At 41.3% G+C, this 27,961-nt stretch overlaps 1 protein-coding gene across 1 annotated transcript; it reads right to left on the bottom strand.

Moving 5' to 3' along the window:
* Positions 1-574: 574 nt before the first annotated feature.
* On the bottom strand, positions 575-27,489 carry LOC106571840 (ubiquitin carboxyl-terminal hydrolase 11). Its single transcript, XM_014145312.3, is given in 22 exon segments — positions 575-3,058; positions 3,152-3,240; positions 3,319-3,434; positions 3,621-3,770; positions 11,934-12,046; positions 12,169-12,239; positions 12,401-12,856; positions 12,966-13,051; positions 20,569-20,635; positions 20,638-20,705; positions 20,820-20,914; positions 21,022-21,105; positions 21,196-21,420; positions 21,535-21,693; positions 21,826-21,999; positions 22,931-23,030; positions 23,235-23,296; positions 23,437-23,582; positions 23,680-23,797; positions 25,716-25,846; positions 25,979-26,088; positions 27,144-27,489. Coding segments are annotated over 22 exon segments (2,904 nt in total). The 5' UTR covers positions 27,254-27,489; the 3' UTR covers positions 575-2,884.
* Between the last annotated feature and the right edge of the window lie 472 nt (positions 27,490-27,961).

Here is a 27,961-nt window from a genome sequence, read left to right as displayed (position 1 = left end):
AAATGGCTGCTATGTTGTGAACAGCAATTTCAGATCAAACAGGTGTTGGTGAATAAGATAATTGTGTAGTCAGGTTGGTATTAACCTCATGCATGTTTGCTCACGGTTTACAGTAGAAGCCAAAAGGTGTTTTCTATACAAAATTGTGCTTTAACATACTGTACCAATGTGACAAAAAATGTGAAGATTGTCCTTTCACAGGTTTCCTGGCAGTATTATGTTCTCCAGTTCCTGTTTCTATATACTGTATATTGCTATCTCAGGGAAATAAAGAACCCAAATGAAGCAGGCCTTGGGAATCAGTATGGCCACAGCCCAATCTAAACTACAGTACATCTCTAGAGAAGGGCTTGAGTTAACCAGCTCTCACAGCCACCTTAGATCAAGGGTTTATGAATCCTGATAATTTGTTAAAAAGCTATCAGGAAAGCCAGGCTGTCCATGTAAAAGTGTAAAATCTACCTCACGCCTATTGTCATGAGAATCATAATCTATTAATTGCAAAAGATTATACAATAAAATATTCCATCTATTATTAAGTAAAGTAAATAAATCGCCAATCCCCAGCATCTGATCCAGATGATCAAAGAATACATTTATTACAATACAAAAATACTGTACAGATGGGCTTTAAAAATAATTTAAGAGCTCTATCCAGAAAGCACTTTGCTGTATTTCTCATTAAGAAATTGCGCAGACTAAAATAAAACTGATATCTAAATTGCAATGTGTAGCTATATGCTTTTACTAAGAGTACAAATTCCTTTTAAATCCCAAGAATATGCATCTGTCCAGCACCAGAGATGATCAAAATCATTCTTGATAGTGGAAAGATAATCCTAACCAGAAATGAAAGATCTGCAGAAGTGTTGAGATGCCCAATGTGTATTTGTAAGTGAAGTAAAAACAAATACCTGCTCTGATTATAAAAAAAATTGATCACAAGCGAAAATTTACAAAGCTATTCCATGGCACCTGCAACTGTATTCAAAGTGTTTGTTTTGAATACTATGGTCTTTTGTTTACCTTTGTTCTACACTACGTGGCCAAAAGTGTGTGGACACCCCTTGAAATTAGTAGATTCAGCCACACCCGTTGCTGACAGGTGTATAAAATCGAGCACAACCATGTAATCTCCATAGGTAAATATTGGCAGTGGAAGGGCCTGTACTGAAAAGCTCTGCGACTTTCAACGTGGCACCGTCATGGGATGCCACCTTTTCAACAAGACAGTTTGTCAAATTTCTGCTCTGCTAGAGCTGCCCCGGTCAACTGTAAGTGCTGTTATTGTGAAGTGGAAATTGTCTAGGAGCAAAAACAGATCAGCCTCGAAGTGGTAGGCCACACAAGCTCACAGAATGGGACCATCAAGTGTTGAAGCGCGTAGAGCGTAAATATTGTCTGTCCTCGGTTGCAACACTCACTCCCGAGTTCCAAACTACCTCTGGAAGCAACGTCAGCACAAGAACTGTTCGTCAGGAGCTTCATGAAATGGGTTTCCATGGCCAAGCAGCCGCACACATGCCTTAGATCACCATGCGCAATGCCAAGCATCGGCTGGAGTAGACGACTCTGGGCTAGCGGAAACACGTTCTCTGGAGTAAAGAATCACGCTTCACCATCTGGCAGTCCGACGGACAAATCTGGGTTTGGCGGATGCCAGGAAAACGCTACCTGGCCAAATGCATAGTGCCAACTGTAAAGTTTGGTGGAGGAGGAATAATGGTCTGGGACTGTTTTTCATTGTTCGGGCTAGGCCCCTTAGTTCCAGTGAAGGGAAATCTTAATGCTACAGCAACATCCTAGACGATTCTGTGCTCCCAACTCTGTGACAACAGTTTGGGGAAGGCCCTTTCCTGCTTCAGCCCCCGTGCACAAAGCAAGGTCTATACAGAAATGGTTGGTCGAGATCGGTGTGGAAGAACTAGACTGGCCTGCAGAGAGCCCTGACCTCAACCCCGTCGAATACCTTTGATGAATTGCAATGCCGACTGCGAGCCAGGCCTAATCGCATAACATCAGTGCCCGTCCTCACTAATGCTCTTGTGGCTTAATGGAAGCAAGTCCCCACAGCAATGATTCAACATCTAGGGGAACGCCTTTCCAGAAGAGTGGATGCTGTTATAACAGGAAAGGGGTCACCAAAATCATATTAATGTCCATGATTTTGGAATACGTTGTTTGACGAGCATACTTTTGGCCATGTAGTGTATATAAATCACATTGCAATATTTCTCTTTCTGTTAATGCAGTCCCTGATATAAAGAACATTGAGTAACAGGGGAATGTAATCTCATTTTTAAATCAGGAGTAAACTGAATTAGTTATCTGTGTCGTTAACCTCAGATGTTGTGATTTACCTTCTAGAGCAAAATGTATTCAATTCTATTCAAAGAGCCTCAAGGAAATCTTCCTCGAATTGAGCTCAACACCAGTAATCAAAGTTTGAGGTAATGTTTGCAGCAATGCATCATAGCAGATGAATAGTGGTGCACAGATATTCACAATTCATAGGTCTTGATTGAACCAACTAAATTATAATTGCTTATGTCCAATCACTAAGGGGTCCATTTGGCATCAGCATAGACAGACACTACATACCTTAGTCTGTGATTAAGCAATACACGAAATCATCATTCAACATTCTTCTATTACATTGGTCTCCCCAGATTTACTAGATCATAATTTTTTTTTAGAAGAAGCATAAATTGCATTCCTCACACTTCTGCACCAGCCTGAGAATCTAGCCTCCGCTTCTCACACCTTGTTCAATGCAGAGGAGAGGCAGAAGGTTCAAGTTTTTTGAATGGAAAATAATTAAAAAATATAAAATCAAAGCCCCATCCATTCAGAAAAAAAAAAATTATAATAAAAAAGATCTGCTTCAGTCTGTTTCCATGTTGACACAGGAAGTGGCTCTCTCCATCCCATCATGTTTGTGGGAGTTGACATCATTTGCAGGCTGGGCGGGAGAGGAGGAGCTGTCCGAGGGGGGGAGTAAAGTGGGCTGACGAATCTTGTCTTGTCGGTGGTAGAACAGGAGGTAGGCAGCATTAGTCTGGAAGGGTAGAGGCAAGGGAGGGGAGATCATGACGACATTGCAAGAAACATTTTTCAAAGGAATTCTAAACTTTTCAGTAGCTAAACTTACCACAATTTGTTCCTCCCTTGCATACGTCACCTTGTTGTCATCGAAGTAATACCATTGTCCATTGTCTTTGTTCCGGGCATAGCTGGTGTCTGTCGAGAGAGCAGAAAAATGTGTTGAACAAAATGAAGGCATATGACAAAGTATGACATACAAAATCAAAATCTCACAATGTCCATCTCGGAGTCTGCCGTAGTGGTTGGAAACTGCTATCAGATCATATCGGCTGGGTGGCTCTCCGTTTGTACCGGTCTTCCTCAGCAGACAACCTGAGAAGTCGAGGTGTCTGCAATAAAGAGAAACAGGTTGGATGAAGATGGCACCTGTGAAAAAGCGCACTAATAACTCTGTAGTGGATTGAGTGGAGGTGTGGAAGAGTAATAGTCACACTGGCATCCTTCCCACTTAAAAATTTAAATATGTACAGAATGTATTATATTACAGTAAAAGAGACAGACATGATATAACCAACCTGAGAGGAAAGTCAACGATGATATCTAACTTCTCCCTGGAGTACTTGGTGTAGGAGAAGCGTTTCAGGTGGATGATGAGAACCTCAGGCAGTGACCACAGGTCCAGTTTCTTAGTAGCCAGTTGGTGTTTCTTACATATTGGGCAGTACCTGCAGCAAACATATGCAACACAGAAGACAATTGCACACAAATCACAGCTAGTTAAGGGCTAGGGGGCAGTATTGACATGGCTGGATAAAAAACGTACCCGATTTAATCTGGTTACTACTCCTGCCCAGTAACTAGAATATGCATATAATTATTGGCTTTGGATAGAAAACACCCTAAAGTTTCTAAAACTGTTTGAATGGTGTCTGTGAGTATAACAGAACTCATATGGCAGGCCAAAACCTGAGAAGATTCCATGCAGGAAGTGGCCTGTCTGACAATTTCTTGCCCTTCTTGATTATCTCTATCCATTACAGAGGATCTCTGCTGTTACGTGACACTTCCTACGGCTCCCAGAAGGCGGCAAAAAGCTGAATCGTGGCTTTGCAGGCTCTGGTTGAAAAAAAGTATCGCGTTTGGGTAGTGGCTGGTTACAGTACTGTGAGACTCAGGCGCGTGCCCGCGTCGACCGAATGCTTTGTTTTCTTTCCTCTGTTTACCTAAACGCAGATTCCCGGTCGGAATATTATCGCTTTTTTACGAGAAAAATGGCATAAAAATGGATTTTAAAACAGCGGTTGACATGCTTCGAAGTACGGTAATGGAATATTTAGAATTTTTTATTTACACTTATTTACACTTCGGATAGTGTCTTGAACGCACGAACAAAACGCCGCTATTTGGATATAACGATGGATTATTTTGGACCAAACCAACATTTGTTATTGAAGTAGCAGTCCTGGGAGTGCATTCTGACGAAGAACATCAAAGGTAATCAAACTTTTGTAATAGTAAATCGGAGTTTGGTCAGGGCTAAACAGCTAGCCGTGATGGCTGGGCTATGTACTCAGAATATTGCAAAATGTGCTTTCACCGAAAAGCTATTTTAAAATCGGACACCTCGATTGCACAAAGGAGTTCTGTATCTATAATTCTTAAAATAATTGTTATGTTTTTTGCGAACGTTTATCGTGAGTAATTTAGTAAATTCACCGGAGGTTTGCGGGGGGGTATGCTAGTTCTGAACGTCACATGCTAATGTAAAAAGCTGTTTTTTGATAAATATGAACTTGATTGAACAAAACATGCATGTATTGTATAACATAATGTCCTAGGTGTGTCATCTGATGAAGATCAAAGGTTAGTGCTGCATTTAGCTGTCTTCTGGGTTTTTGTGACATTATATGCTAGCTTGAAAAATGGGTGTCTGATTATTTCTGGCTGGGTACTCTGCTGACATAATCTAATGTTTTGCTTTTGTTGTAAAGCCTTTTTGAAATCGGACAGTGTGGTTAGATTAACGAGAGTCTTGTCTTTAAAATGGTGTAAAATAGTCATATGTTTGAGAAATTGAAGTAATAGCATTTCTAAGGTATTTGAAAATCGCGCCACGGGATTACACTGGCTGTTGCGTAGGTGGGACGATTTCGTCCCGCCTAGCCCAGAGAGGTTAACATAACGCATGAAACACACCGAGATCTCACTGCCGATAGGTACTTATCACCGTTCCTTCTCTTGCCAGAACAAAAGCAGTACCTGCTGCGTGCCGACCTGGTAGCAACCAACCTATTGATTCTCAGCAGCATCGCAACGCTTGTCAGTGGCCAACAACATGGCTCAAAATCAGAGAGCAAAAACCCACATGTTAGAAAGGAAAACCTTTTTTTTTTTTTAAGAGGGCATTTTCCCGTACATCCACGGATGAGCCAGTCACACTTCATATGCAATATAGGGTATGGGATGGTAGCTAGCTAAGTGCACACAACACTATGTACTTCCCAAAAGCTAGCATTGACATTATAATTAAATCACAATGGATTACCTAGTTTCCATGAGTTAGTGCAGTGTCCTTAGCTAGCTATGTTGTGCTAGCTAGTGAATATGCTAGCAAGCTCAACATTTGGCTATGGACAGGCACTGGCAAAATGGAATTACAGAGAGTGAAATAAATTGTGTCTTCGTCATCTTGCTAGGTAGTTATCTAGCTGTGGCCATCTGGCTAGTGTCAACAAGGACTTTCAAACAAAACAAAAAAGACCATAAGCAATACGCAAGGATATGCATTGCCAAACAACACTACTGCCACCTTCTGGTTTGGAGTATTTTAAAATGGCTGTGTGGTTTTTCTTGTCTAGGTGCTGTCCTAACATAATCTAATGATATGCTTTCGCCGTAAAGCCTTTTTGAAAATCGGACAGTGTGGTTGGATTAATGAGAAGATTATCTTTAAAATGGTGTATAATACTTGTATGTGTGAGAAATTTGAATTATGAGATGTTGTTTTGAATTTGGCGCTCTGCTATTTCACTGGCTGTTGGCGAGGTGAGATGCTACTGTCCCACATACCCTAGAGAAGTTTAGCCACAGCGCATTTTGAAAAAAAATCGTTCCCATTTTCAACGGCCTACTAATCAAACTCAGAAGATAGGGCATGCATATACTTATTATATATGGATAGAAAACACTCTAAAGTTTCTAAAACTGTTTGAATGGTGTCTGTGAGTATAACAGAACTCATTTGGCAGGCAAAACCCTGAGACATTTTCTGACAGGAAGTGGATACCTGATGTGTTGTATTGACTTTAAACCTATCCCATTGAAAAACACAGGGGTTTAGGAATATTTTGGCACTTCCTATTGCTTCCACTAGATGTCGCCAGTCCTTTCACAGTGGTTTGAGCCTTATAGAGTCAAAACTCAGTGAATGACAGGAGTTTGAAATTGGTCACAGGTGATGGGCCATCACCATTATGACGCCGGCGGCCATGTCTGCCCCCACCTTTGGAAACGGTTTTAAAGGCCATGACATCATCCCCCTCGAATCTTATTGGCTCTCTTGGTGTTAGAGGCCCTGAACATTTATTTTATACAACGTTTGACATGTTTGAACGAACCTACATGCGCGAGGATTGCTTTCATTATGAACTGCAGAGCTGCGTTTGGAGAGAGCCATAGGACGCGCTACCAACATCAGGCTAATGGAACGTGAAGTATGGACTTTTTGACCGAAAATACATCTGTTGTGGACCTGGGATGCTTTCTGATGAAGACAACTAAAGGTAGGCGATTATTGACAATATTATAGAAGATGAGATGGTTCATACTGTTGCGTCCAAGATGGCGCCGAGCACTGTATATTAGCTGATTTTCTGAGTATCGCATCTCCTTTTATCGCAAAGTGTGATTACCCAGTAAAGTTAATTTAAAATCTGGTATGACGGGTGTTCTCAAGAGATATTCATCTATAAATGTTAGATTGACAATATACATTTAAAAAATCGTTATAGTATAGCAATTTATTGAAACGTAGCATTGTTTACCGGGACGCTTTTGAGGGGAAATTAGGTAGTCAACGTCAGACAGAGATGTAAAATGCTGTTTTTATATATAAATATGACCTTTATTGAACAAAAGAATGCATGCATTGTATAACATGATGTCCTAGGGGTGCCATCTGATGAAGTTTGTAAAAGGTTAGTGCTACATTTAGCTGTTTATTGATAATATGTGATGGAAGTGGTTGGTCGGAAAATGGCTATGAAGCTGCTTTTTACGATGGACTCATCTAATATAATCTAATGATTTGCTTTTCCTGTAAAACCTTTTTGAAATCGGACGACGTGGGTCGATTCAGGAGAGGTGTATCTATAAAAAAAAAATATATATTTTTTTTATTTTTGTAAAAAATTATGATAATTTTTTAATGCTAATTGGCGATATGATTTTTCGCTGGATTTTGATCCCGCTAACGGGATCAGATGCTCAAGAGGTTAAAGGCCCAGCGCAGTGAAAAACGTTACCTTCCTGTGATTTATATACATTTCCACACTGAGGTTGGAATATTACTGTGAAATTGTGAAAATGATAATGCCGTTTTAGTGTATGAACTGTTTGAAGAGACCACCTGACATTTCAGCCTGTTTTGGTGGGATGAAGTTTTGGCCTGCCAGGTGATGTCACCAGGCGGTAAATTACACTGAACAAAAATATAAACGCAACATGTAAAGTGTTTATCCTATATTTCATGAGCTTAAATAAAAGATGCCAGGAATGTTCCATACACACAAAAAGCTTATTTCTCTAAAATAGTGGCGGTGGGATTATGGTATGGGCAGGCATAAACTACGGACAACGAACACAACTATAGATGGCAATTTGAACGCACAGAGATACTGTGACGAGATCCTGGAGCCCATTGTCATGCCAATTCATCAGTCGCCAATACCTCATGTTTCAGCATGATAATGCACAGCCCCATGTCGCAAGGAGCTGTACTCAATTCTTGGAAGCTGAACATGTCTGTTCTTCCATGACCTGCATACTCACCTGAGATGTCACCCATTGAGCATGTTTGAGATGCTCGGGACAGCGTGTTCCAGGTCCCACCAATATCTAGCAATTTCCCACAGCCATTGAAGAGTGGGACAACATTCCACAAGCTACAATCAACAGTCTGATCAACTCTATGCGAAAGAGATGTATCGCACTGTATGAGGCCATTGGTCGTCACACCAGATACTGACTGGTTTTCTGATCCATGCCCCTACCTTTTGTTTTAAGGTACAGATGAAGTCGGAAGTTTACATAAACTTATATTGGAGTCATTAAAACTCATTTTTCAACCACTCCACAAATGTCTTGTAACAACCTATAATTTTGGCAAGTTGGTTAGGACATCGACTTTGTGCATGACACGTAATTTTTCCAAGAATTGTTTACAGACAGATTGTTTCACTTATAATTCACTGTATCACAATTCCAGTGGGTCAGAAGTTCACATACAGTAAGTTGACTGTGCCTTTAAACAGCTTGGAAAATTACAGAAAATGATGTCATGGCTTTAGAAGCTTCTGATAGGCTAATTGACATAATTTGAGTCAATTGGAGGTGTACCTGTGGATGTATTTCAAGGCCTACCTTCAAATTCAGTGCCTCTTTGCTTGACATCATGGGAAAATCAAAAGAACTCAGCCAAGAACTCAGAAAAACAATTGTAGACCTCCAAAAGTCTGGTTCATCCTTGGGAGCAATTTCCAAACGCCTGAAGGTACCACGTTCATCTGTATAAACAATAGTACGCAAGTATAAACACCATGGGACCATGCAGCCGTCATACCGCTCAGGAAGGAGACGCGTTCTGTCTCCTAGAGATGAACGGACTTTGGTGGTCGAAAAGTGCAAATCAATCCCAGAACAACAGCAAAGGACCTGTGAAGATACTGAAGGAAACCGGTACAAAAGTATCTATATCCACAGTAAAACGAGTCCTATATCGATATAACATGAAAGGCTGCTCAGCAAGGAAGAAGCCACTGCTCCAAAACCGCCATAAAAAAGCCAGACTACACATGGGGACAAAGACCGTACTTTTTTTGAGAAATGTCTTCTGGTCCGATGAAACAAAAATAGAACTGTTTGGTCATAATGACCATCGTTATGTTTGGAGGAAAAAGAGGGATGCTTGCAAGCCAAAGAACACCATCCCAACAGTGAAGCACGGGGGTGGCAGCATCATGTTGTGGGTGTGCTTTGCTGCAAGAGGGACTGGTGCACTTCACAAAATAGATGGCATCATGAGGTAGGAAAATTATGTGGATATATTGAAGCAACATCTCAAAACATCAGTCAGGAAGTTAAAGCTTGGTCGCAAATGGGTCTTCCAAATGGACAATGACCACAAGCATACTTCCAAATTTGTGGCAAAATGGCTTAAGGACAACAATGTCAAGGTATTGGAGTGGCCATCACAAAGCCCTGACCTCAATCCTATAGAAAATTTGTGGGCAGAACTGAAAAAGCGTGTGCGAGCAAGGAGGCCTACAAACCTCTCTGTCAGGAGGAATGGGCCATTGCTCTGTCAGGAGGAACGGCCAAAATTCACCCAACTTATTGTGTGAAGCTTATGGAAGGCTACTCGAAACGTTTGAACCAAGTTAAACAATTTAAAGGCAATGCTACCAAATACTAATTGAGTGTATGTAAACTTCTGACCCACTGGGAATGTGATTAAAAAGATTTAAGCTTTAGTAAATCATTCTCTCATTTCACATTCATAAAATAAAGTGGCGATCCTAACTGATCTATGACAGGGAATTTTTAATAGGATTAAAGGTCAGGAATTGTGACAAACTGAGTTTAAATGCATTTGGCTAAGATGTATGTAAACTTGACTTCAACTGTATCTGTGACCAGATGCATATCTGTACTCCCAGTCATGTGTAATCCATAGATTAGGGCCTAATGAATTTACTTCAATTGACTGATTTCCTTATATGAACTGTAACTCAATAAAATCTTTGAAATTGTTGCAGGTTGTATTTATATTTTTGTTAAGTATAGTTAATAGACCAATAAGAGTTCCAAAACTCTGATAATAACAGCTAGTTTTCAGTTTTCCCCTCCCTTCTCAGAACACTCCCAGACAGTCCTAGTTAAATTCTTGAAAATTGCTCTTTGCCAATTTTTGTTTTCAATTCAAAAGGGTCAAAAATAAACAATCACAGTTACAGTGAGGAAAAAAAGTATTTGATCCCCTGCTGATTTTGTACGTTTGCCCACTGACAAAGAAATGATCAGTCTAATTTTAATGGTAGGTTTATTTGAACAGTGAGAGACAGAATAACAAAAAAATCCCAAAAAACACATATCAATTTATAACATTTTTGACTTGCATTTTAATGAGGGAAATAAGTATTTGACCCCCTCTCAATCAGAAAGATTTCTGGCTCCCAGGTGTCTTTTATACAGGTAACGAGCTGAGATTAGGAGCACACTCTTAAAGGGAGTGCTCCTAATCTCAGTTTGTTACCTGTATAAAAGACACCTGTCCACAGAAGCAATCAATCAATCAGATTCCAAACTCTCCACCATGGCCAAGACAAAAAAGCACTCCAAGGATGTCAGGGACAAGATTGTAGACCTACACAAGGCTGGAATGGGCTACAAAACCATCACCAAGAAACACAAAAGAACTGTCAATCTCCCTCGGCCTGGGGCTCCATGCAAGATCTCACCTCATGGAGTTGCAATGATCATGAGAACGGTGAGGAATCAGCCCAGAACTACACGGGAGGATCTTGTCAATGATCTCAAGGCAGCTGGGCCCATAGTCACCAAGAAAACAATTGGTAACACACTACGCCGTGAAGGACTGAAATCCTGCAGCGCCCGCAAGGTCCCCCTGCTCAAGAAAGCCCATATACATGCCCGTCTGAAGTTTGCCAATGAACATCTGAATGATTGAGGACAACTGGGTGAAAGTGTTGTGGTCAGAGGAGACCAAAATGGAGCTCTTTGGCATCAACTCAACTCGCCGTGTTTGGAGGAGGAATGCTGCCTATGACCCCAAGAACACCATCCCCACCGTCAAACATGGAGGTGGAAACATTATGCTTTGGGGGTGTTTTTCTGCTAAGGGGACAGGACAACTTCACCGCATCAAAGGGACGATGGACGGGGCCATGTACCGTCAAATCTTGGGTGAGAACCTCCTTCCCTCAGCCAGGGCATTGAAAATGGGTCGTGGATGGGTATTCCACCATAACAATGACCCAAAACACATGGCCAAGGCAACAAAGGAGTGGCTCAAGAAGAAGCACATTAAGGTCCTGGAGTGGCCTAGCCAGTCTCCAGACCTTAATCCCATAGAAAATCTGTGGAGGGAGCTGAAGGTTTGAGTTGCCAAACGTCAGCCTCGAAACCTTAATGACTTGGAGAAGATCTGCAAAGAGGAGTGGGACAAAATCCCTCCTGAGATGTGTGCAAACCTGGTGGCCAACTACAAGAAACATCTGACCTCTGATTGCCAACAAGGGTTTTGCCACCAAGTACTAAGTCATGTTTTGCAGAGGGGTCAAATACTTATTTCCCCTCATTAAAATGCAAATCATTTTATAACATTTGACATGCGTCTTTCTGGATTTTTCTGTCTCTCACTGTTCAAATAAACCTACCATTAAAATTAGACGGATCATTTCTTTGTCAGTGGGCAAACGTACAAAATCAGCAGGGGATCAAATACTTTCCCCCCACACTGTAGGTACTTTATTGTTACCCAGAAAGGATTTGATATAGAGATAAAAACAGCTGCATTGGACCATTAACTATATTCAGCATAATTCTTGTTAGATACATAGAATGAAATGACAGGTGTGAGACAGCAGTACCAGGGGTTTTCTTCCTCCAGGATTTCCACAGTGGTGAAGAGCTCTATGCACTCCTGCAGCTGCACTGTGGTCTGCTGATGAGGGACCTCCATGCTTTGGTGTTTTACATACTTCTGTGGATGGAAAGATGTCTGGAGTTTGCTAAATGACCAGCAACCAGGCTATGTTCACGCTGCTGGCCCACACACTTTCAAACTTAAATACTTTATTAATGTAAAGCGTGATTCACACATACCTCTGCCTCATTCTCGTTGTAGCATTTCTTCTTCATGTCAGGATCCCAGTCAATGGCCACATATGGTTGAGCTGTGAAAGGAACACTAATATTAAATAAAATACTCACATGTGGATGCTAACCATCTGTGTCACATACAGCTATTGGCTCTAAAACATATGAAGAGCATATAAGCCTTGCTACAACAGTGAAAGCAGTTGGCAGTGTGAATGTGATGTGTTGTCAGACTCACAGCTAAAAGAGAAGGCACTGCCGTCCTCTCCCATGCCTCTCTCCGTAGTGCCATTGGAGTTGACCGCTTGAATGGAGAAGAGCAGCTTTCTGCATCTGGCCTGGTAGCCCTTCCTCTCGTTGGTCTGCGGGAGGCACTCACCCTTCTCCTCCTCTACCTCAGTCTCACATGGCTGCTGCTGCTGAAGGCCTGCACCCTGCTGGCTGTTTGTTGGAACTCCAGCACTGGCTTCAGCACTGCAGGATGCCGAGGCACTGTCCTCTGTGCTGCACCCTGCCCTGACTTCACTACTGGTCCCCTCAGCCTGAACCTGTTTTCCAGACTCCTGGGATTGTGCCTGCTCTGGCTGAGTTTGAGTCACAGCAGGGCCGTCTGCTTGGCCATCCCATTGGCCACCATCACAACAGTCATCTCTCTTAAAGGGTCCTGGCCTCATACCATTATCCTCACCATCATCTGTGGAGACAGAGAACATTCTAAAGTGGAGACAATATGTAAAACACATAGTTTGTATAAACCAATTCTGCCCAGTGTATTAACAATTTTCTAAATGAGATCAGATTACCATCGCTGACACCATTGGTCTGGATCTTGTAAAGTTCCTCGTCATCTTCACCCTCCTCTGAGGGATCTGGTGGTCGGACATACCGTCTGTGAAAACATGACCACACAATAGGCCTTTCTCTCATTTTCGGGGCAGTACATCTGCTTTGGGGAAAATCCTATCTCTGGTCTATGGCGTATTGTATTGGTATTGTATTTATTATGGATCCCCATTAGCTGCTGCCAAGGCAGTTTATACATGTTTAAAAACATTACAATACATTCACCCCTCCACTACTACCACATATCTACAGTACTAAATCCATGTGTATGTATAGTGCGTATGTTATTGTGTGTATGCATGTGTCTGTGCCTACAGTCCCCGCTGTTCCATACGTTTTTTTATTTTTTTAAAATCTTTTTAAAAAAAGGTGACACTTTTTTTTTGCCCTGAAACATGCAAACAAAATCCATGCTAGGGAGAAATGCAGGTTTTAACTAATTAAACAAAGAATATGATCTACATGATCAGTCTCTGTGTGTAAAATAAAAAGTGGTTAATGTGAACCTAACTCACAGCAATAAAATGTAATGAAAGCAATCCAATGTTTTGTTGTCTAGACTTTACTGCAAATGAGAGAACAATACACTAATATTGCAGTTAGCCATGACAGCCTTTATAATAGAACGCCTGTCACCACACACACATCTAAATACTGCACTTCGGGGGAATAAAATCTTAAAGTACAAATAGAATGAAACAAACAGGCATTCTATATTTGCTCTATCATAGTGGCCTCTATAGTAGACATTGATCAAGTGCACAAAGCTACATGTGTGCAAAAATAAATGTTCACTGAGTAAAAACATGTAATAATCCCCCCTCACTCAAACAAGTGTTACTGTCAAGTTCAACACAACAAAAGCAATATTTTTGGGAGACACTGCACATTACTACATTGTACATTTTCTGCCTGTGGACATACATCTGCTCTATAATGTGCCAGCAGAGCATGACACCTTTTGTTGACATAATTGATCTCTTTCAGGCAGAGTACACCTGGAATACCCCTTTATATCCACTGAATTGAAAAAGTGAGAAAGAGTGTGTGGTGTTCCTTTCACCTCTATGGTGGCATCCAGCTTAAGCCAGGCCCAGCTCCAGCTACACTTGTTTACTGTAGAGGGAAAAAATTAGTTTGTTAGCTAGTTTCACACAGATTGCCAGGGTCCAGTGTCCAGTAAGCAACTAAAGCGTTATAACTTGAGGAATGGCAAGGAGTCGTAACGAATTGGTTAGGATACTAACGTTAGTTCATCTGATGTTGTAACGTTAGCTGTCTGACTTTAATGAGCTAATGCTCATAATTTCCCTGGCTAGCTAACAGATAAGTAACATTATCTTGCTAGCTGGTTCGAATTAACAACACTAACAATACTTGGAACACCACACTTTCTCCCTCACCTCAAACTTTCCAAATAGCGATTGTTTTTCGGTTACAGCTCATTAAGTATGCTTCATCGTCTCCGTGGTCAGGCTTCTCACCTACCTACCTCTTCGTTATCATTCAGGGGACGCGCTGCTTTAAGTTAACTGACAATCTGCCTTTCCACTCTCCCGCTGTCTTTCCAGAACGCGCCCTGATGCAGTAACCAGTGTTGCCAACTCCTCAGTAAGGAAAGTAGCTATTGGCTGTCCTAGAAGTCCCTAAATGACGTCATCACCTATTTTGCATGTAATTGTGATGGACGCTGTTGAAGAGAGGAATAACGTCGTGGGAGATACAAAAAGTGAGTAAAAAAACACCCTAAATATGTTTCGAACTACAAATGAACTTCTGTCGGTTCTTGTTTTTTTTTTAATGTCACAATTCCAACCCTCCTCCTTTATCCGGGCTTGGGACCGGCAAAAGTGACCCAAAAGAGACACTCTGGCGGAGTTACTTAGTTTTTTTTATTTAAGTTTTAGTTTTCTTAATTTGGTTTTTAACCTTATGGTCCACTTAGGAGCCTACAACAAGTCACAGTAAAACATGAATTGTTTTTACATTTTTTTTGTATACAATCTAAATGGACCAACAAGAGACAATAGAAAACTGTCAATGGCAATGTGAGAAAATTATGGTAACTAGTCTGGCCCTAATTCAGGTAAAAAAAATGTTTTTATGTAAACCAGGGCAGGATCAGCCAGCGGCGGCTTCCCGCATGCGCGATTCATTTGCAGTCTGGATGCGGAAGGGTGAACATCTCCTGCTTTGACTGCAGCTGGGAGGGACTGCTACATGAGGACTGGGCCGCATGCGAGTGCTTTGGGACGGGGCCAACTGCAGCACCCGCTGCTCGTTGAGAAGAGTAAGAACGATGTGTGCTTTCACGTCAGAGTCTCAAAGTCTCCAATAACACCAGAAAAAGTTGCTAGATTTGTCGCTAGTCGCTTTTTTGAAAATGTGTCGCTAGAGAGGTCTGAATACTCGCTAAATATAGCGACAAAGTCACTAAGTTGGCAACACTGGCAGTAACTAGTAAATTGGTTGTCTCTTCATTCGCGTGCTGCATTCTGTTATGTGAACGATTGGCTGAGCCTTGGATACAGCCAGTATTGCTCCAAGCGCGCATCACTCGTTTGCATACAGCCAGTAGTCATCCAACCCCCCCACCCAAACTTTTCTCATCGGATCTACACAAATCACATAGGTCACTTATTTTGGATTCAAAACGGCAAATTTCGCAGAAAGGTGGCTAGTTTGCATCCCTGCTCTATGTAGTACTGTGAGCCTCCCATAGTCTGTTCTATGAAGAGACCTCTTGTGGCATGTCTTGTGGGGTATGCATGGGTGTCCGAGCTGTGTGCCAGTAGTTTAGACAGACAGCTCGGTGCATTTAACATGTCAATACCGCTCATAAATACAAGTTGTAAAGTCAATCTCTCCTCCACTTTGTGGCAGGAGACATTGACATGCATATTATTGTAACGACCCTGGGTCGTATTAGCTGTCTGTGTACATCCAAGGGCCAGCCATGCTGCCCTGTTCTGAGCCAATTGCAATTTTCCTAAGTCCTTTTTTGTGGCACCTGACCACAAGACAGAACAGTAGTCCAGGTGCGACAAAACTAGGGCCTGCCTTGTTGATAGTGTTAAGGCAGAGCAGCGCTTTATTATGGACAGACTTCTCCCCATCTTAGCTACTGTTGTATCAATATATTTTGACCATGACAGTTTACAATCCAGGGTTACTCCAAGCAGTTTAGTCATCTCAACTTGCTCAATTTCCACATTATTTATTACAATATTTAGTTGAGGTTAAGGGTTTAGTGAATGATCTGTCACAAATACAATGCTTTTAGTTTTTGGAATATTTACAGCAAATTATTTCCTTGCCACCCACTCTGAAACTACCTGCAAATCTTTGTGAGTGTTGCAGTCCTTTCAGTCGCTGTAGTAGCTGACGTGTATAGTGTTGAGTCATCCGCATACATAGACACTCTGGCTTTACTCAGTCAGTGGCATGTCGTTAGTAAAGATTGCTTTTTTCAAAGGGCCTAAACAGCTACCCTGGGGATTCCTGATTCTACCTGATTATGTTTGAGAGGCTTCCATTAAAGAACACCCTTTGTCTTCTGTTAGACAAGTAACTCTTTATCCACATTATAACAGGGGGTGTAAAGCTATAACACATACAGTGGCAAGAAAAAGTATGTGAACCCTTTGGAATTACCTGGATTTCTGCATAAATTGGTCATAACATTTGATCTGATCTTCATCTAAGTCACAACAATAGACAAACACAGTGTGCTTAAACTAATGACAAATTGTTTTCTTCGTGTCTATTTTGAATACATAATTTAAACATTCACAGTGTAGATTGGGAAAAGTATGTGAACCCCTAGGCTAATGACTTCTCCAAAAGCTAATTGGAGTCAGCTAACCTGGAGTCCAATCAATGAGACAAGTTTGGAGATGTTGGTTAGAGCTGTCTTGCCCGATTAAAAAAACTCACAAAATTTTTGTTTGCTATTCACAAGAAGCATTGCCTGATGTGAACCATCAGGCAATGCTTTGGAATGTGTTGGGTGTACGGGAGGAAGTCACAGGATTGCTATAGGGGATACAGATGGACATCTGTGGGTTAGGCAAATGAGGGTTTGAGGTCAAGTCAGATCCCCTTAAGGGAGAAAATATGGTTTATTACCCCTATTCCTGTCGAACCATAATAGATGTAAGGATTGGAGAGAAGGAGGAATGCCTAAATTGGAGTATATATTAGAGGTCAACCGATTAATCTTAATGGCCGATTAATTAGGGCCGATTTCAAGTTTTCATAACAATCGGAAATCGATATTTTTGGATGCCGATTTTATTTATTTTGTACATTTTTTTTTAGACCTTTATTTAACTAGGCAAGTCAGTTAAGAACGCATTCTTATTTTCAATGACGGCCTAGGAACGGTGGGTTAACTGCCTTGTTCAGGGGCAGAACAACAGATTTTTACCTTGTCAGCTCAGGGATTCAATCTTGCAACCTTACAGTTAACTAGTCCAACGCTCTAACCACCTGCTTTACATTGCACTCCACGAGGAGCCTGCCTGTTACGCAAATGCAGTAAGAAGCCAAGGTAAGTTGCTAGCTAGCATTAAACCTATCTTATAAAAACAAATCAATCAATCATAATCACTAGTTAACTACACATGGTTGATGATATTACTAGTTTATCTAGCCTGTCCTGCGTTGCATATAATCGCTTAGGTACACGTTGCTCCAACCATAAACATCAATGCCTTTCTTAAAATCAATACACAAGTATATCTTTTTAAACCTGTATATTTAGTTAATATTGCCTGCTAACATGAATTTCTTTTAACTAGGGAAAATGTGTCACTTCTCTTGCAAACAGAGTCAGGGTATATGCAGCAGTTTGGGCAGCCTGGCTCGTTGCGAACTGTGTGAATACTATTTCTTCCTAACAAAGACAGCCGACTTCGCCAAAACGGGGGATGATTTAACAAAAGCGCATTTGCGAAAAAAGCACAATCGTTGCACGACTGTACCTAACCATAAACATCAATGCCTTTCTTAAAATCAATACACAGAAGTATATATTTTTAAACCTGCATATTTAGCTAGAAGAAATCCAGGTTAGCAGGCAATATTAACCAGGTGAAATTGTGTCATTTTGCGTTCATTGCACGCAGTCAGGGTATATGCAACAGTTTGGCCGCCTGGCTCGTTGCGAACTAATTTGCCAGAATTCTACTTAATTATGACATAACATTGAAGGTTGTGCAATGTAACAGGAATAACGTTTTGTTTGAGATGATAGTTTCCGGATTCGACCATATTAATGACCTAAGGCTCGTATTTCTGTGTGTTATTATGTTATAATTAAGTCTGATTTGATAGAGCAGTCTGACTGGTGTGTTTACGGAAATATTTAATCTCTCCCTATCCTAGTCTGCTGTCCCCACATGCTTCAAGATGGCCACCATTGTTCCTGTACCCAAGAAGGCAAAGGTAACTGAACTAAATGACTATCGCTCCGTAGCACTCAATTCTATCATCATGAAGTGTTTTGAGAGACTAGTCAAGGATCATATCATCTCCACCTTACTTGTCACCCTAGACACACTTCAATTTGTGTACCGCTCCAATAGGTCCACAGATGATGCAATCACCATCACACAGCCCTATCCCACCTGGACAAGAGGAATACCTATGTAAAAATGCTATTCATTGACTACAGCTCATCATTCAACACCATAGAAATATTAACCTCTCTTGGGTAGGGGGCAGTAAACTGCCTGTTACTCGGGCCCAGAAGCTAGGATATGCATATAATTGGTAGATGTTTAAAGTTTCTAAAACTGAAAATATTGTCTGTGAGTATAACAGAACTGATATGGCAGGCGCAACCCCGAGGACAAACCATCCAGGGAAATTTTTTTTTTTTTGAGGTCATAGGATTTTCCATTTGTTTTCTATGGGATACCCTTATTATTAGGAACCTGGTTGCAGTTCCTATGGCTTCCACTAGATGTCAGTCTTTAGAAATTGTTTGATGTTTTTCTTTTGAGAAATGAAGAAGTGATATTCATTGTAAGGGTCACACCAGGGGGACTACTGTTTTGATGCTCGTTAACTGGAGCGCACTTCGTTGTTTTTTTCCGGTATTGGAAACAGTTTATTCCGTCTTACATTTTATCGATTATTTACGTTTTAGGGTACCTGAGGTTGGATTAGGAACGTTGTTTAAAATGTTTGGACCAAGTTCACAGGTAACTTATTAGATACTTTTTAGGCATGTTGGGCGAGTTGAAACCGGTGTATTTCTGAATCAAACGCACCAAATAAATTAATTTTTGGGACATAAATAAGGACATTATTGAAACAAAAGGATAATTTGTGATGTTTCTGGGACATTTTGGAGTGCCAACAGAAGAAGATCTTCAAAGGTAAGGCATGAATTATATCGCCATTTCTGACTTTTGTGGCACACCTGCCTGGTTGAAATATGATTTTCATATGTTTGTATGCGGGGCGCTGTCCTCAGATAATCGCATGGTTCGCTTTCGCCATAAAGCCTTTTTGAAATCTGACACAGCAGCTGGATTAACAAGTAGTTAAGCTTTATTTTGATGTATAACATATTTTCAAGAATGTTAAATATTTGAATTTGGTATTTTTTTAATTTCGCGCTCTGCAATTTCACCGGACGTTGGCCAGGTGGGACGCTACCGATAAGAAGTTAAGAAACACCTTATGGAACAGCGGGGACTGTGAAGCAACACAAAGATCGGCACCGACACGCACGCGCGCACACACACACACACACCACACACACCCCGATAACATACACATGGATTTAGTACTGTAGATATGTGGTAGTGGTGGAGTATGGGCCTGAGGGCACACAGTGTGTTGTGAAATCTGTAAATGTATTGTAATGTTTAAAAATTGTATAAACTGCCTTAATTTTGCTGGACCCCCAGGAAGAGCAGCTGCTGCTTTGGCAGCAGCTAATGGGGATCCATAATAAATACAAATACTGCAGTACAGCTTGTGCAAGTGCTAGCTAACAGCAACAAACTCAAACGAGCTAAACGTAAATGCATCCAGCAGAGATCAGCTTCTAATTAGCTAGCTAACGTTAGCTATATTAGAGCTATAAAAGCCTTACGTTCTGTTAATGTTTTGAAATAATATTTATTTGATTGTGTATACATTATCTTAGCAAGCTTTTTTGCAGCAAGCTAAGCTTTTAGCTATAATATCTACCTACCTAGCTTTGCAAACATTACCATAGCTAGCTAACTAGCATCAAGTGTAGGTGATAGAAAAATGTTTTGAAGAATGAATGACGTTATTTATTTTTTAGACCGGAGACTTACTTTTGATGCAACCAACAAAAAAAAAATGTTTATAACGAGCTCCTTGTTCTATCTGTGCCCATAGCGTACAGCAGCAGCGAAAAACCGTAAACAGTCATTCCTAGAATGTCCCCTGCAATTTGAACCGCCCTCTTGTGAGAGAAAGGCCTCCCTCTCAGACAAAGCACAGCATCTTTACAATTAAATTCCAATAAAAAAAATTAATATTTTAGCTGATGTTTGGCCTGTGTCAGTAACTCACGCTAGCCGCTGCAGGAAGAGGTGATAGAGGGCGTTGCGGCTGCACTGGACTCGAGGCACAGCCACAGCTCCCTCAGGTACAGAGCCAGCACCACCTCATCCCCCTCCTCCTCCACAGAGCGACTGCTCAGCTCATACCTGCCAGGGCAACACACAGACAGGGGTCAGGAGAGATGCTGGTGCTAACAAGCAAACAGGAAAAGACCCAAAAAGTATGTTTTTGGTGTGGAGGTAAAAGCTGGTTTTACATACACAAATATGTCATCCCGGTCCAGGATGCAGCTTAGAGACTCATCAGCATGGTAGATCTTATAGAAGCGGTGGTTGAACACATCAGCCACAACCATCTGAAATGAGAGAGAAACAGGTCAGTATCACCTCAATATTTCATGTGATGAATGACAATAGCTTTTCCACAGCATGCTCTACCAGAGGCTTTAAAAAGTTGTCTCACTTGATTGACGGAGACGTTGGTCATTTCCGAGAGAGCGGAGCACAGGTCAAACACTTTTCCAGCTTTGGGTACAACCAAGCGATGCTGGTGGGAAAGAATACAAATAAATCAATACAGATGATTACCTATAAAAAGCATGATGTAGGGCCAACTATAGGAAGATTAATCTTGTACCTGAACAGGTTTGGCCACAGGGTCCAGAGAAACAAAGAAGACCTCCATCACCCGGTCCTTGCTAAAAGGCAGAGGCACGCTGAGGTAGCAGAAGGGGTCAAAGGTGACCGACACTTTGCGGCACTCGGGGCAAACCAGGGTGGACTTGAACAGCCCGTGGAAGGTGTCAACAATCACAGAGTTGTTACGTCGCCGGTGGTTATGCCACGCTTCCTCTGCCACTTCCTGAATGTGAGGAAAAATGCAATGCAAATGTACCTTAGGTTTACATCAGCTTGGAGAGCAATGGTGGTATTTTACAATTCTTCTCCCCATACTCTTTCTACTACAGGTTGTTACCTGGTCAGGCCTACCGTCGGCATCCCTCAGCTCAATGTACTCCTTGTTCTTGACCCGGTTGAGATCCTCATGAAGCCCATCCAGCAGGAAGGAGAGCAGCTCCTGAGAGTCATGCTGCTGGTAGCCAAGAAACTGAGAGGCAAAGTGGCCAACCTTGGTCTGGTAATAAAAATAAAACATTACCTTATTTCAAGGTACGCATGGTCAATACTTAAGCATGACTGACTGACAAGCCTCTTTAATCCATTATAAAATTGTGGACAGAGTTTCACACTTCACACAGATAACTACCTTGAAGAGCCGGGGAACTACAGAATAGTGCCTCCCAGACCACATCTGTTTGGTAACATCAGCGTAGGCCTCTGCTATCTCCCCCTTCATGCCCAGAGGGTTGGTGAAGTTGAGCTCCTCCAGATAGGCACTCCGCAGGAAGTACTCAGTCAGTGGAGGGGTGTTACTGAGACACTGTACAAAGCAGGGAGAGAAACATACAGTACTCATGAATGATAGTCCATACTAGTCCAGATCACTGACATTCCTGCAGTCAGCATGCCAATTGCACGCCCCCCCAAAACTTGAGACATCTGTGGCTTTGTGTTGTGTGACAAAACTGCACATTTTAGAGTGGACTTTTATTGTCCCCGGCAAAAGTTGTTCCTGTGTAATGATCATGCTGTTTCATCAGCTTCTTGATATGCCACACCTATCAGGTGGATTAATTATTTTCGCAAAGTAAATATGCTCATAGCGATATAAACACATTTGTGCACAAATTGAAAGAAAGTTTGTGCATATGGAACATTTCTGTGATCTATTATTTCAGCTCAAGAACCAACACTTAATATGTGGGCCAAAATTCCTCCACAGCGACCCGAGAGACTGATAAACAACTACAGGAAGAGTTTGATTGGATTCATTGCAGCGAAAGGTGGTACAACCAATTATTGAGTGTAAGGAGGCAATTACATTTTCACACAGGGGCATTGGGTGTTGCATAACTTTGTTTATGAAATAAATAAAATAAGTATGTAATTGTTGTGTTACTTGTTCACTCAGGTTCTCTTTACTCCCATTCTAAGGCATTGCGTCTCAGTGCAGAGGCGTCACTACAGTCCCTGGTTCAAATCCAGGCTGCATCACATCCGGCCGTGATTGGGAGTCCCATAGGGCGCGTACAATTGGCCCAGCATCGTCCGGGTTTGGCCGGAGTAGGCCATCATTGTAAATAAGAATTTGTTCTTAACTGACTTGCCTAGTTAAATTAAGGTTAAATAAATAAATAATACAAAAATCTATTATTAGGTTTTGGTTGAAGATCTGATAACATTCAATATCAAAAATATGCAAAAGTAGAGAAAATTAGAAAGGGGGCAAATACTTTCTCACAGCACTGTACCTGCAGGGCAGAGTTCATGAAACATGTGTTTCCTAGGTTGGTGAGGCCACAGACTCCTGGCTGGCCTCGGTATGATTCCTGCTCCTCCACAGAGTTCCTACTATAAGACATGGAAGGAGAAAATATAAAATCACCTACTGAACACCACAATAACACAAAAGGTAATTTACAGTACTCTCTCCTTTGTAGTCATACATATGGGAATCACGTTTACCACAAACATTACACTACATTAGCAACACTAATTTTGGTAGATAGTACATTCTCTACACACTGATGATAAATAAAAAGAAGGAACCCCCACATGATCTGCGGTCTGGAGCTGGGCCAGGTACCATCTGCATTCCTCATCTCCATGATCACCGTCTGCAATGCAGACAGGACATGTTACAGCACAGCTGCCATTTAAACACACCATCACTGTATCTCAGGAAGCAGCAGAGGGATGCAAGCAGGTAGGTATGGGGTAGGGTGGGATGAGGGTCAGAGAGTGAGAGCAGACATACCATGCCAGAGATGAGGCAGGAGTCGAGGACATTGACGTGAACGTTCCGCAGCCTCTCACAGCAAGTGTCTGAGCTCTTCATCCACAGCCGGGTCTCTGCTCCCTCGACCACCTCAAACTGCTTCATCATCACCTTCTGAATCGTATCTGAAGGGGAAAAACAGACACACACACAGTTTGCACACAGTTTGCACACCAACCCACCATAGCTACTATTGCACCTTTTCGATGTGTTTCTACTTACGGATGTGATCTGCACGGCTGAACTGTGCGGTCACAACATTTTCCATGTTGCTATGGAGACACAGGAAGATTTCCACAGGATAGACCTCAACCTTGACTGTGCTGGGTAGATCCACCACCTGAAATAGACGAAGCAATCACATTCAATTAACTGCCAAATACAAATGAAACACTTCAATGGCAGTTGTGTCTTTTCATAGACACAACATTGTCCATTGAATGAGGGTCCGTAGGACATACAACTACACTAGTCAGGTCCACGTTCACATAGTAGTTTGTAGACAGATGTGGATGTACAGTCAGTGCATGATAGGTTGTTTAAAAACCAATTGGATGTGTGACCAACTTCAGTGCAACTCCAAAGGATTTTTGACAACAAATGCATTTTCACAATAAGCACTTGTCTCAAATACATCATTACAGTTGTTGGTTAGCTAGCTAAAGAATTTTAGCCGTATTAGCATGAACTAAGTGAAAACAAGACAACTAGCTGAAACAAGCCACCTACGATTCCCCATATGGAAGCTTCTTGTCATTGTTGCTTGCTATCTGACCGTTCTGAATCATAACAACGCACAGCCTTCTGCCACATTGATGCGCGTGCATCATTTTAATGACGTTGGGGGGGGGAACGAAATCTAAAAGGTTCCCAACATTATATTTGTGCTAGTTGGCTATACCTGCACCAAAACTATTTCCTTCATAGCTTGTTTTCATTTTTTTTTTCTAAATAGGGAGTCAATTTGTTTTCATCACTTTTATTCCAATCTGACCAAAACGGACGGACGGTGAGCAATATGTTCTGACAATGGAATCACAATAAAATCATAGTATTGAATTGCAAAACATATACAGTACCAGTCAAAAGTTTGGACACACCTACTCATTCAAGGGTTTTTCTTTACTTTTACTATTTTCTACATTGTAGAATAATAGTGAAGACATCAAAACTATGAAATAACACTAATCATGTAGTAACCAAAAGTGTTCAACAAATTAAAATATATTGTATATTTGAGGTTCTTCAAAGTAGCCACCCTTTGCCTTGACGACAGCTTTGCACACTCTTGGCATTCTCTCAACCAGCTTCACCTGGAATGCTTTTCCAACAATCTTGAAGGTGTTCCCACATATGCTGAGCACTTCTTGGCTGCTTTTCCTTCACTCTGCAGTCCGACTCATCCCAAACCATCTCAATTGGGTTGAGGTTGGGTGATTGTGGAGGCCAGGTCATCTGATGCAGTACTCCATCACTCTCCTTCTTGGTTAAATAGGCCTTACACAGCCTGGAGGTGTGTTGGGTCATTGCCCTGTTGAAAAACAAATGATAGTGCCACTAAGCAAAGACCAGATGGGATATCACTGCAGAATGCTGTGGTAGCCATACTGGTTAAGTGTGCCTTGAATTCTAAATAAATCACTGACAGTGTCACCAGCAAAGCACCCCACACCATCACACCTCCGTGCTTCACAGTGGGAACCACATATATATGGAGATCATCAGTTCACCGACGCGTTTCACAAAGAAATGTCGGTTGGAACCAACAATCTCAAATTTGGACTCATCAGAGCAAAAACACAGATTTCCACTGGTCTAATGGCCATTGCTCGTGTTTCTTGGCCCAAAGCAAGTCTCTTCTTATTACCTGTTAATTGAAATGCATTCCAGGTGACTACCTCACGAAGCTGGTTGAGAGAATGGCAAGAGTGTGCAACTTTGAAGAATCTCAAATATTTTGATTTGTTGAACACTTTTTTTGGTTACTACATGATTCCATATGTGCTATTTGACAGTTTGTCTTCTATTATTTTACAATGAAGTAGAAATAAAGAAAAACACTTGATTCAGTAGGTGTGTCCAAACTTTTGACTGGTACTGTGAGAATGGCAATACATATCGTATCTGCACCTAAGTATTGTGATATCGTATCTTAAGGTCCATGGCAATTCCTAACCCTAGTTGTCAGGCAATCAGTCTATGTGATATGACCACAGGGTATGCAAGTTATCTGCATCTCTGTGACTACCCTGTTTTACCTTCCGCTCCAGGGCAGGCTGATCATCTACCATGCCATACCAGGCCAGCAGATTGCGCCAAGCTTCGGCAGGGATCAACACAAAGTCCTCATTCTCCACCAGACGCTCCTTCAGATGGTAGGAATCCAGTTCTGTGGGTATCATAATCATCATTAGACAGCTCAGACTTTTCATGTTGACACAACAGCATATGTGGGGTAGAAGTAAATTAACCAAACATTGAATAATGGGTCTTCTGTTACAGGATGTGATGTGACACTTACCCTCAAACAGCTCTGTGTTGTCGATCTGTCCAGGGAAAGATGAGGAGTTCTGGTCTCCTGTCACCACATACTCCTTCCACTGCTCATACCATCGCCTCTCCACCAGGTACCTGCATGTGTTGGTTAAGAACAACTCCATTGGGGAGGCTTATATTTTGCTTGCCTACATTAACCAAGAACTCAACATCACATTCACCTAGGCTAGTATTTGATCAGTAACATTTTCTACGATTGGGGTATTTGGTGTATTTACTGATACAATACTATAATGGCATAACCACAATTGCAGCAATGGATCTTTTATTTGGGCAGCTAGGCTTTGGCAAATTACAGCCAAATGTCTAGTTTCCTTTTAATTTGGGTTTGTTAGGACAAAACTGTACATAAATGGAATTTCATTCATTCCCACTTCAACTGATATCCTGAACTTTATGGTAGATACGATATAATTTCCTAATCGATATAATTTCCTAATCTGGGTGTGACACTGACAAAACGAAACTTTACTGGTAAAAACGAAAGTAGCAGCCAGCTAGCTAGCTAATTTTGTTTATCGAGCTAACATTAGCTATGCAGTTAGCTAGCTAACTTAGATGGCGCTCACTTTGTCAAAAATAATAGAACACACAACAGATACACACTTAGGGAAAAAAACTGGATACCAAAAATGTCAAGCTAATCCGAAAAGATTGCAAGTTACTAGCTTGCTGTTCCTGTCCTGTAGCTAGCGAACGCTGGCGGGCTAGCATGCTGTCAGTGTAGCTAACGTTAGTTAATGTTATCTTGCTTGTTAAAGCCAACACTTTGACAAGATGTTCCCCAACTGGGACGTGATGTTAATCGTCGTATTAATATCAAAATGTAAGCTTTTCCACAGAATACTCTCCCTAAAATGCTAACGCAGTGATCAAACGTCATTCCCCAAACACCAGCGCTGAGATCCTTGGCAAGAGGAATGACAACACTCCAACCAATGTTCTTTCATTGAATTTGCCAATAAAAATGGTCCTTATCTAAAGATAATGGTATATTATGCTGATTATGTAATGTAAGCAACGGCAAATACAGTCAAGGATTCATCGCTGTCATTTGTTGTTGTTGTGGTAGCTAGCTATATCACTCAGTGTGGGTGTCAGCTCAGAGCAGAGGGCGGCAAGAGTCTCACCAAGTATCCCCTGCACGGAGTTTATGTTCCTGAAGCAGAGACTCGATTTCTTTGCGTTGAGTCTCTAGCCCAGGAGATTCTGTAACCGCGGCTGAAGTAGTAGCAGCCATGATCACTCACAAATATCAGGATTCTGCAAGGAAACCACTCAAGTCGACTAACGTTACCGCATAGAATATGTGATAGGGTAACCGTATCACTGTAAAGCACTTTCCACTAGCTAGTTACTATAGCCACAAAGTAACAATTGGCAACATAGTAAAAATGTATTACAACAAAACGTACTTCTTGGTCTTAGTTAGGCATATGGCTAGCACTGTGGTTAAGGGATTTTATTAAGATAAAATTGTACAAATAGGCGGGGTTTATGACATTGTAGCTGTGGTAACTAGTAATAACCCTACAAAGCAAGCAAAAATATATAAGTACTTCCGGGTCATGGATTTTTGGAATCAGCGAAGCGGAGAGGGCCATGGCTAGAAGGGATCCAGCTTTTGTCAGTCAGATGTATTTTTATTTCATTTTTTTTATTAACAAATATCAACAAACAAAAGAGGAATAGTCACATGCAAACAAGCATACATACAAACTATTTACATTGCCAGGAATCCTAAACAAACAAATCATATTCATTAATAATACAACAAGTTTTAATTGCCTTTTTGTTTTTCATTTTAGTTAAAGTAGTGCCATATTGTTTAAATTCATTTATAAAGTGAAAAAAGTTAGGTTTTGAATTAGACCATTTGCATTTGTGAATATGAAATTTACCTAGTATTATTAGCAGTTGAATTAAATATACTACATCTTTATCCATG

Source organism: Salmo salar, chromosome 15 (genome assembly GCF_965601325.2).
Source record: "Salmo salar chromosome 15, fSalSal1, whole genome shotgun sequence".
Lineage (NCBI taxonomy): Eukaryota > Metazoa > Chordata > Actinopteri > Salmoniformes > Salmonidae > Salmo > Salmo salar.
Note: the sequence above shows the minus strand (reverse complement) of the source record. Positions and strands in the feature narration are given on the sequence as shown.